Source organism: Amblyraja radiata, chromosome 29, assembly GCF_010909765.2.
Source record: "Amblyraja radiata isolate CabotCenter1 chromosome 29, sAmbRad1.1.pri, whole genome shotgun sequence".
Lineage (NCBI taxonomy): Eukaryota > Metazoa > Chordata > Chondrichthyes > Rajiformes > Rajidae > Amblyraja > Amblyraja radiata.
The window spans coordinates 22108763-22119930 of record NC_045984.1 but is presented as its reverse complement, the minus strand read 5'-3'; the positions used below and the strand labels follow the sequence as shown (position 1 = coordinate 22119930).

Genomic DNA, 11168 nt, shown 5'->3' with positions numbered 1-11168 from the left:
AGGTACTCGGGGCTATTTTTTTTACTCGAGGACATTATTCATCATGCTGAAAAAACGTCCCGAATTACCTGATGCCCAGAGTACCTAAACCCGGCATAACGAGCCGCTACAATATATCCACGGACTCCTAACGAACATTCTGCGAGTTTGAAAACTCGGGAGAATTCGTGAATAACTCAGGAGAATTCGTGAATAACTCGGGAAAGTGGGACAGGCCCTTAATCCTCATTCATATTATACAGTAGATTCCAGACTTAAGACAGAAAGTTATTGAATGCAAATTATATTTCCATCAAGATCTTATTTTTTAAACTTACAATGGGGTATTTGCCCTTCCAGTGTACTTTACCACTCATGGGTTTATGACAGGACTTTTACCTCAATTTCACCTTCCTACTGAATAGAGCAATTCTGTGTCCAAAATTCTTTATTTCCTTTAAATATGTGAACATGGGCAAGCATTAGGGTAAAAAATTTAAAAAATGTACAATCCACTGAATAAAGAAATTTCACACCTCAGGTGTAAATTGGGAGCAGCTGTGATAGGGCAAGTCCACATCTGACTTGCGGAATTGTTTAAAGACTAGCTGATCAAAGTTCAGGGCCGGCATGTTGCAATAAGAAGGGAGGATTGGCACAGTAATGGAACCTTGGATAACGAGAGGGGTCGTAAATTTGGTCAAAATGTAAAAGGAAGCATATGTAAGGTATTGGAAGATTAAATCAGACAGGGCCTTTGAAGAATATAAAGAAAGCAGGAAAGAACTCAAGCGGGGAATTAGGAGGGGGCTATGAAATGTCATTGGCAAGTTGGATTAAAGAGAATCTCAAGGCATGGTTTACATATACTAAAAAACAAAAGTGTAACGAGGGAGAGGGTAGAACCAGTCAAGGTTAAAGGAGAAAAATGTATCCTTGGAGTCAATGGATGTAGGCATTAATACAAAATATTTTTGCATTGGTATTCACCAAGAGGATGGACATGCAGAATGTTATGATCATGCTAATATGTCAAGATACTTTGACATCAAGGTGATGTTGGGTCTCTTAAAGAACATTTAGGTGGCTAATCCCTAGGGCCTAATGGGATCTATTGAAAGGAGATTGCTGGGACCTTTTTAGATCTTTGCATCCTCTCTATCCACTGGCAAAATCCCGGAGGACTAGAAAGTAGATAATGATGTCCCTTTATTTAAGAGGCGAATAGAGATAATCCAGGAAATTATAGGCTGGGAATCATCAGAGGTAGGGAAGCTTTGGAAAAGATTCTTAGAGGTAGGATTTATTCATAGTTAGAAAATGAGCTAATTAGGGAGAAGCAGTGTTGCTGTGTGTGGGGTCTTACAAACATTTTGAGGCAATGATAAAAGTGAGTGATATTACTAGGGCAGTTGATGTTGTCTACATGGACTTTAAGGTATTTTACAAGGTCCTTCAGCTTTAAGAGGCCGACAGAGATTATGATGCATGGGATCCACAGTGACTTGATAGTTTGGATTCAGAACTGTATTACCCATAGAAAACCAAGGGTCATGGTGGTAGGGTGTTATTCTGGCTGGAGGTCTGTAGCTAGTAAGTTCCATAGGGATCAGTGCTGGGACCTCTGCTGTTTGTGATATGTAGGGCAAAAATATAGATGAGCTGGTTAGTAAATTTACAGACAACACAAGAATTGGAGTTGCAAACTGCAATAGCGGCTGTCAAAGGACAGGCTCAACAGCAAGTTACAGATAGGGTGTGTTCTCTGTGGGTCATCTCAGCCAATGGTCAGAGGACTAGGGGTTTAAGAAGACATTTCTTTAAGGAAGGTTGAGTATTTTGTACATTATTTATGTACAATGACTGTTGGTACTCAATAATTGAGCATATCTAGACTGAGCGAAACAAGGGATGGGGGGGGGGGGATCAGGGATGGGCTGGAAAGTGGACAGGCTCACAGAGATGATTAGAAGGCCAATATGCTTAACTTCAGCTCTTATTTTCTATTTTTTGCCTCCTTACATGATCCTTTGAAGTCATTTACAGGATCCATCCAAATTTCAGGTTCTCGGGTATTAAAAAATGACCAATTATTATTATTTTTTTTTAAAAAGTCAGGGAATGAAGCATTATAAATATTAAATGAAAGCAATCCACAACATTGTAATACAGTATTGGATTTTTCCTGTTTCTATCAACATGTAACTGTACAATTCCTGTTTTGAAATGTATTAGCCAAGTCTTGTACATGAGTAAACTTGTCAAGTCATCTTGCTGATTTTACAATTTACAGTCATATTGTGTAACACCAATTTTAAGATTTTCAACATCTTTACTCATTTTCATTGTGCATCAGTAGGTGCTATTGCATTCACTTGCTATTACAGAATAGCGAGAGTAGTTTTACAGTGGAATAAAAGATCACAGATGGCATAAAATAAGAAAAGAGTGTACAAACATCAACAGTTTTAGCAATGGTCGCCACTGACAAAGTTTAAAAAATTCAAGTGCTTTCCCATCTGTATTTGTAGTTTGAGACAAAAGTATTATCAACATTATAAGCAGAAAGACCTTTTAATCCTCCTGCAAATTTTCAGGTTTATGCTTCAATGAATGCTTATAACCAGTATTAGAATTTTAGCCAATTATTAATTTAAAATATGATTACTATTTTGTGTCATTCAACATGATGTTAATCTTCAGTAGCCAGAATTTTTAACAACAATACTTAATTGAAGTATTCTTCCTGCTTAATGTTTTGAAAATCTTTGCATAAGTTTCTATATATATATATTATATATATGTAGGCACACAGGAAAGTCCACTATTCCGATTTAAGCATTATGCTTATCACCATAATCAAGCTTTGATTAGCATTTTCACGGCATTTCTACAGAACGATATTTAATGTACATTTCCTACATCAACCAAATATTTACAATTAACACTAAATAAAATGTTATCCACATCACTTTTTTTTTTAATCTGACAGTGAAAATTAGCTGGCTTTTTATATAAACTGTACAAAGAAAATTCGAAGGTAGCACTTAACTAGACCTAATTCAAGACCTTTGGCAGTCTTTTCAAACAGTTCTTTGTAAACAAACATAATTGCAAACATTTTTTTTTAAATCCGAGCTGTTTGGAATGAGCAGCAAGATCCTTCAAAAAGTCCTCTGAGATCCATCCATATGAAAAAAATCAGTGCCAGCATGATGAAACAATTTCTTGTATATTTATGGGACTGTTGCCATCTCCCCCATTTAACATTATTCCTCAAATCATCGTATCCTCGTAAAAAGATTTAGCACAGATATGGACTCCTGTAAATAAATACAAAAAATGTTTCCATGTTCATAAAAACAATTCCCCTTTTCCCAGGAGTTCAGTTATTCATGCTCCACTAGTTTAGTAATCTGTAAGCCCGAGATATATGGGGCTTTTGAAAATCCAATGGCATGCAAAACAAAGCCTTTCACAGTATCACGGTATACGTGACAATAATAAACTTAAACATCAGTCATTACCAAACGTTTGCATTCCTTTTCTTAATTCAGTTTTAGAGAGTTTATTTTTAGAGAGCTTCAGCATGGAAACAGGTCATTTGGACAACCGAGTTAATCGTTAATCGCACATCAGTCTGAAGCAGGGTCTCGACCCGAAACGTTGCCTATTTCCTTCACTCCATAGATGCTGCTTCACCCGCTGAGTTTCCCCGGCATTTTTGTCTACCATCGATTTTCCAGCATCTGCAGTTCCTTGTTAAACACTAGTTCTATGTTATCCCACTTACTCATTCCCTGCCTACACATTAGGGGCAATTCACAGAGGCCAATTAACCTACAAACCCGCATGTCGTAATTTTGAGAACAATTGCCATCTGCATGAAAAATATTTGGTCAATAAAGATAGTAAAATAATGTTTGATTCAGTGATGCTGGAGACGATTTGTGTTTATCCACAAGCCATTTGTCATTAAGACCTCATTTTGCAACATGGCTGATTGAATTGATCTTGGCATATATGCCATCAAAAATAATATGGCTATTTGTAGCGGCATCTATTCACTCGCTTCAGTGCTGACAATGGTAAAGATACCAAAGTAATCACCAACGATGACATCATGGACATGGTAATGTGTGTCCTGGCAAGTGGATTGGGACATCACTCAGTCAACAGCCATAGTTTCAATAAGGTTTGTGAACTTTCAAATAACTGGGAAGGTCAGTGCTAAGTTCAATAACGTGGGAAATACATCCAATCTCCAGCAGGTTCCATTCTTCTGCACTATAGTACGTAGTAGTCCAGAACACACTGACACAGTAGGTTTTCTCGGGAATCCCCACTTTGTCATCGCAGGAACTGGCCTAAAATCACCACAGCTATCTGTAACACCACATACCTTAGTTGAACGAGTTTTACTAAAAACATTCCAGAATCGGAGCGTTTCATCTCCAGCACCAGTGACAATGGCTTCTCCATCTGGGGACATGGCCTACAGATTAAAAAGGCAAATTTACTCTATGCACAATTACACATTCCTTTTGAAGGTACTAAAAACAGAGTAACATTGGTTTCAACAAAAATTAATTTTATTAACTGCCTTTCATATGTCTACATTTTATGAGTTGTGCGAGGCACATTTATTTTTGCACAGGGTGGTGGGTGCCTGGAACGTGTTGCCAACAGTGGGGGTGGGGGCAGATACTAAGGTGGCATTTAAGAGGTCTTTAATTAGGCACAATTATATGCACGGAATGGAGGGATGGCGATCATGTGCAGGCAGAGGAGATTAGTTTAACTTGGCATCATGTTGTGGGTGGAAGGACCTGTGCCTCTGTTCTGTTCTATGATTAGATCTTCCCTGGAAAGCGCCGATGGGAGATTGCTTAACCTGCATTATTGGAGAGATAGGCAAAAATAATTGTCATTCTTATCTTTGGAAGTCTATAGTCACATTTTTATTTAGTCCCTACACACATTTATATTTTTTTAGATATCGTCCCAGAGATTGCACAATGTTTGTCAGAAGAATGTACAGATACATCCAAACTTATTTGTTCTGCAATGTGGGTCAGCCAGAGGCAGATTGTTTGACTTTGAATTAGGTTGGGGATGGGCATTGTATATACTCATGAGAAGCATGTCAGATTGTATTTGAAGACCATCAATTCTAGTACACAGATCCAATAATTTTTACCTTCTACAGCACTTAAAAATGGTTTTATTATTATTATTGTCAGGTGTACCAAGATGCAGCTCTCCAGATATCATCTAATATAGTTGAATGGGGTGGCCTAACCGGATTATGCAATGGAAAAAGGCATCCTTTAATCATCACCTGCGCTTGTATAGATAGTACAGGTAGCTCTGCTACAATGCACGTTGCATTCTAAGAACGTTATAAAAATGTGAAAAAAGGGGCTACAGTTTCAGATTCATTATAACAAAGTTATTTCTCCCATTGAATTTACAAAGATAAAAGGTATTTTGAAATATTTAAAATAACATTTTTGTCATTGCGAGCTAAAAATAGCAAAGGCTGTGGGTTACACAATGTATTCTACATTCCTTTTGTCCTATTTTCACACCTTATCCATCCATCTCCCTTCTCCCCTGACATGTCTGAAGGGTCTCGACACAAAACGTCACCCATTCCTTGTCTCCAGAGATGCTGCCTGTCATGCTGAGTTACTCCAGCATTTTGTGTCTATCTTCCGTTACATATCCAAAACTTCTTCCCCCCCCCCCCCCCCTCCCCCATGGCAATATTCTTTTACGCATGTCAACTTCCGAAGTAACTTAAGTGGTTCGCTAGTTCTCCAAATGTTGCATTGGAACAAATTCAAAAACTATTCCTCAATTCATCAATCGTCTTATATCCAATTTGATTTAAGAAAACACAGATCGTTGCTGAACTGCCTGTATGAGTGATGTTGAGTACTGGTTATGATCTTTGGAGTCTGAATAAGAGTTCCGACTTGAAACATCACTATCCATTCTCTCTACAGATGCTCCCTGACCCGCTGAGTTAGTCTAGTAATTTGTGTTTTGCTCCAGATTCCAGTATCTGCTTTTCCTTGTCTCTATGATCTTTGGTTGCCCCACTTGTATTTATCCTTGATCTGGTTCCACATCACTTCCTTATGATCTAATATATTTTTAAGGTTTCACTGAAGTCTTGTTGTGGATGTGAGCACCTTGCACGAAGTGGAGACGCATCCATAGCAGTCCACAGGAATGTGGAGATGTTGTTGCTGGAAATTGTGCAAAGTACTGCTCAGCTCTGAGCTACAACCTGTTAACTACACCGAGATTATTGGGAAAGTAATATTTGTTCAAGGCTTCCCTTAAATTGCGGTTAATTCTTTTTTTCCTCCAGTTCTCAACTGCTTTCTAACATCTACTCATCACACTGATTAATCAGTGAGTGATGCCAATTATAGTACAGTTTTGAATTACTCAAGAGTCGAGTAAAATATTTATGAAAAGATAATCTTAATGCTCGTAAAATTGCTGTTGCAGTGTCAATGCATAAAAATATGTATTTTTAAGGTTTGCGATTTTCCTACATAACATAAATGTCATAAGATCTTGTTAAAATGTCAAATGTGGCAAAGAGGGAGCCAGTTTTGTTGTGGCCATATCACAGGCACATTATGATTCATATTATGTGGGAAGCATTTAGTTGTAGGATTGAGGCATAAGAGACTGCAGATGCTGAAGAAACTCAGCAGGTCAGGCAGCATCTGAGGGAGGAATGGATAAGCCACAGTTCAGATGGGAACCCTTTATCAGACAGTGGTAGGATAGTTTATATACCTTATAGAATACAAGTCCAATGTTAAACTGATTGTCGTGCAGTAAGTTGGCAGTGTGGATCTGGATGTGCAACTGATCTTCCATCATCCATTGCCCAAAATGAAGATTAAAAATTATGCAGTCAAGGCTGCTGTAACAAAATGTAACACGAGCAAAATGCAAGGACCATTTTCAGTTGCTCAAAAGAACAACCAGGTTTGTAGCTTTTAAGGCTGGATGAGTGGAGTTTATTATAGAGTTTCAGTTCTTGTGTGACATGAAATGAATGTAAAAATAATTAAGCAACTCACCAAGTATAGCACTCTGTATGAATGGCCAGTTAATTTGGCTACTTGTGTCAATGATGGATACTTCCACACTAGAATTTGATTTTGTGAATATCCATGAGTACTCACCTAAGGAAATTGAAATAATCGATTTACTAAAGAACATGCTTAAATAATTAAATTGTAAGACATTTGAATAAAAATGTTCAATCAAACTTACAGAAATACACAATATCTGCAAAATTATATGAGAATTCTACAATTCATGTCCTCTCTTCAATGCAATAAAAACACACAAAACTGTTCTGCAAATAGAACCTTTCCCCCTCAAGCTGAGTTAAATGACTCGTTAATTCGGGTATTGATATTAAACCAGTCAAAAACCCATTTTTTAAAAAGCAATATTCAATGATGATTTAGTGATATGTTACAAGTACACTAAATCAATTAACAAAGCAATTTTAGTATTTTTATGAATGTGCACATCAGCTGTAAGAGCTATATTAATCATTACATAACACATGGCAAACCAGGTGGGTGGAAAGAGTGGGAGAGTCTGCCATACTGGTGCAGGAGTGGATTCTGAGATAGGTTAAATCAGACAACAGCAGGCTTTTTCTACAAGGACTGTGGCATTATGAAGCAGCCTAATAGGTTCACTTTAACCAATACCATAGACATAAAAATGCAAGTAAAACACTTTGTACTTACTAGTTCATTGGCATGTTTGGACCAGGCAAGGTTGCACACCTGGGAACCTGTATCTATACACTGCAAAGGCTGAGAGGTCAGGGTATTCCAGAATCGAATGCACCGGTCTGCAGTTCCACCACCAGATGCAAGGAGACCGTGTTGATGGGGAGACCAGGCAATGGCTTTCACGGCTGCAAGATGCTCTGTATACTGCTGTACTGGACCTGAACTGGAGTTGTTCCATACCAGAAGCTAACCAAAGATAGAGAGATATGGTTTAAAAAAAAAGATGCATAGAATCATTTTGTAATACAAGATGAAATTATTTTTCTTCTAGATTACAAAACGCATCTTTGTAAAACAGATCTTCAAAAGTCAATTTCAGTTATTCTTTCAGGAGCACAATATATTTTACAGAAATTGCACAGACCAATAATATTCTGAAAACTTAAGTGCAAGACAGATTCCCCCCCCCAAAGTAATTAGGTTTTTTCCTGAGTCTGCTCAGGAAACCATGAAGGCAGCTAGAGTCCAGTTTGATATCAGCTAATAAGACCACACACAACACTAAAACATACAGCAATGCGATCTAAAGGACCATGAGCCTCATGACAATTTTGCTTCAAAATCTAATGGCTATTCCACAACATTTCATCCATGCATGTAATTTATTAACGTAAAAAATACGCAAAGTGCTAGAGTAACTCAGCGGGTCAGGCAGCAACTCTAGAAAACATGAATAGATGTTTCAGGTCTGGACCCTTCTTCAGACTGATTGTGAAGGGGGAGGGGGGGGGGGGAGGGGGAAGAAAGCTGGAAGAGAGGACTGATCAGAGCCCAGTGTTGCAAAAGCAAATGCAACAGACCATCAGTGAAAGGAATACAGCCAAGATTATTTCTTCCAGTGTCCCCTTTTGCACCAATAACAGATGGGAATGGGCAGTGGGAGTACTCATGTATGGTTGCTGGGCCAGAAGATTCTACAGCCAACCCAACTTAGCTCAACTAAAGTCAGTCTATTGCAATATTTTGTGTTATTGATTTTATTACCTTATTGTCATTTCCTCCAGAAGCCAGGAGCTGGTGATCCGTTGACCACTTCAAACCACAAACTTCCTGCCTGTGACCCTGTAGTCGCCGCTCGGATTGCAGCGGTGGGGTGCGGATGTCTCTCTGGAGAATAAGACGATCCCTGCTTCCTGACGACAGCTGATCAGCATTCCAGGCTAACGCTCCTAGAGCACAAACAACTTGAAATAAATTACCTGTGATGCCAAAAGTGTGCGCACCTACTGACACAACATACTGATTGTCTTATGCAGAAAGTAATTTCTATTTTGATCAAAAATAAATAAGTTTGACAACACCCTAATTAAAAAATGTATTCTGTATAGAATATGTTAATTTAACATCTGTTATTCCTTTTCCACGTGTTAAATGTTTTTCCAATTTGAAATGGGTTGCTTCATGACTACTCTATTAACACTTCAAACCAGAGTTGAGAGTTTACCATTTTTGATTAAATAATTATCAAATGTGGGCATCCTGGCAAGTCTGTTATTTAATGCCCTTTCCTAATTATCTTTAAAAAGATGGTGAGCCATTTTTGAAGCAATGCGATTCATATGAAGATACTCCCGGAACAGTTGCATAGATATCCTTACATCATGATGTAGCTTCAATTCAGTGATAAACCCACAGGTCAGGATTGCATGCCACTGCAAAGGGAATCTGCAAGATGCTCTCCCAGATACATGGTGCCTCTGGGCTTCTGGTGACAGAGGCTTCCGATTTGGACAGGTGCTGTTGAATAGGTCATGTGGCAAGTTGTTGCAGTGCATCTTGTATTTGGCCCCATTGAAAGGAGTGAATGCTTAAAGTAGTGAGAAGTAGTTATGGATTAATCAGGATTTTACTTAGATGGCATTAAGATTCTTGATATTTGTTGGTGCCACACTTATTATATTTTATCCAATAATTGAATTTAAATTGCTCTCCTGCCATTCGTTTTTCAAACTTGCATCTGAGGTCTTGCTATATCTACTTGTGAACACCAATGGATAAATTGTGGTGGTGGACAAATGATCAGTTATTGAAATTTACATTTAATTATTGTTTTGAAAAATTAATAAATCTTCATGAGCTGGTTACCCCATTAAAAAAAACAAAAAAAAACTTGTTTCAACGAGGTACCAATTGTCAAAAATGATCAGATCCAAGCCCATACAAAACTGTAGATGATTCAGACTTTGTTAGTACCACTGCTGGTTCTTATTCTCAAGTTTAATTGCTGTTTTTTTTAAATAACCTTTTTGCAATCATTTTTAATTACTTTTTCATTAAATGCATTTGAGAGCAAGAAACCAAAAGTCTTACATGTGGGGCATTAAATTGTGGCTTGGGAAGGGAATTTGAGTGATATTTATGCAGCTGGAGGAGCACATACCAAGTGCACAGAAAACCAGAACAATTGTTTGATGGAAAACAGCAATGGTAGCGGAAAATGTGAGCAGAGATATGGTTAGAAATTATTTTGGAATACTGAAATGAATTTACAATGAAAATTACGATTTAATCTTAAAAGTGTCATGTTTAGCCACTGACAAGCCCTTTAGAGAAATACAATGTTAAATAGATTAGTTAAGATTATTTCCCTTGTGTCATAGCTGCACTGTGTTTATTTGTTAGATGAACAAGAGTCGAGAGAGGCAAGAGTTTAATTGTCACATGTACCGAAACACAACAATTAAATTCTTATCTGCAGGTTTGCCTTCTAAAATGTTGTGGCAGATTCGCGAACAATCTCTTGATCAATCGTAGTTTTTGTCAATGAACTTTTCTATAAACTTAAACGGAACAACTTACCCACTCTGGCAGAGTGACCTTCAAGTGTGGATAATTTCTTCCCCGCAGCTGCATCCCAAATTTGAACGTATCCTTTGTGCGTTCCAACTGCTACCAAGTTTCCCTGGATTAAATGAAACAATTAAGATTCCAAGAGCCTCTTCAGTTATTATTTGAAACAGGAAGAAGGCTATTTCAATGACTGAATATTAGATCAACACATTGTTATTAATTTGTCCTTTCAAAAGACGAATTTCTTAAAAAAGGAATAATCGAAATGCCTGAATGACATATGTCAATTTTATAACATTACTAGACCAAGTGGGACCCGTCGGGTCCCATTCTCACACGGGATGCCTGGTCCCCCAACGCAATATTCCACCACTCAGCCATAGCCCCCATCTGCGCAGGCGCGGCGGCTGACTCACAGCTTTCTGGACTCATTCACTGACTCATGGTTTCCTGGACTCACTCACTGACTCACAGCTTTCTGGACACTCACTCACCGGGGGGGGAGGGGAGGGGTGTGGGGGGGGAGGAGTGTGTGTGTGTGTGTGAGGGGTG

General features: G+C 38.2%; 1 protein-coding gene across 3 annotated transcripts in view; it reads right to left on the bottom strand.

Annotated features, from left to right (window-relative positions):
- Positions 1-409: 409 nt before the first annotated feature.
- fzr1 (fizzy and cell division cycle 20 related 1) overlaps positions 410-11168 on the bottom strand; it is a 32336-nt gene continuing 21577 nt past the window's right edge. For all 3 annotated transcript variants that reach the window (XM_033046837.1, XM_033046838.1, XM_033046839.1), the window contains exons 9-14: positions 10626-10728; positions 8811-8995; positions 7779-8012; positions 7092-7196; positions 4382-4474; positions 410-3302 (exon numbers count right to left, since the gene is read on the bottom strand). In XM_033046837.1, coding sequence (XP_032902728.1) covers positions 3261-3302; positions 4382-4474; positions 7092-7196; positions 7779-8012; positions 8811-8995; positions 10626-10728 — 762 coding nt within the window. In that variant the 3' untranslated portion in view covers positions 410-3260. The remainder of the gene's footprint in view (positions 3303-4381; positions 4475-7091; positions 7197-7778; positions 8013-8810; positions 8996-10625; positions 10729-11168) is intronic.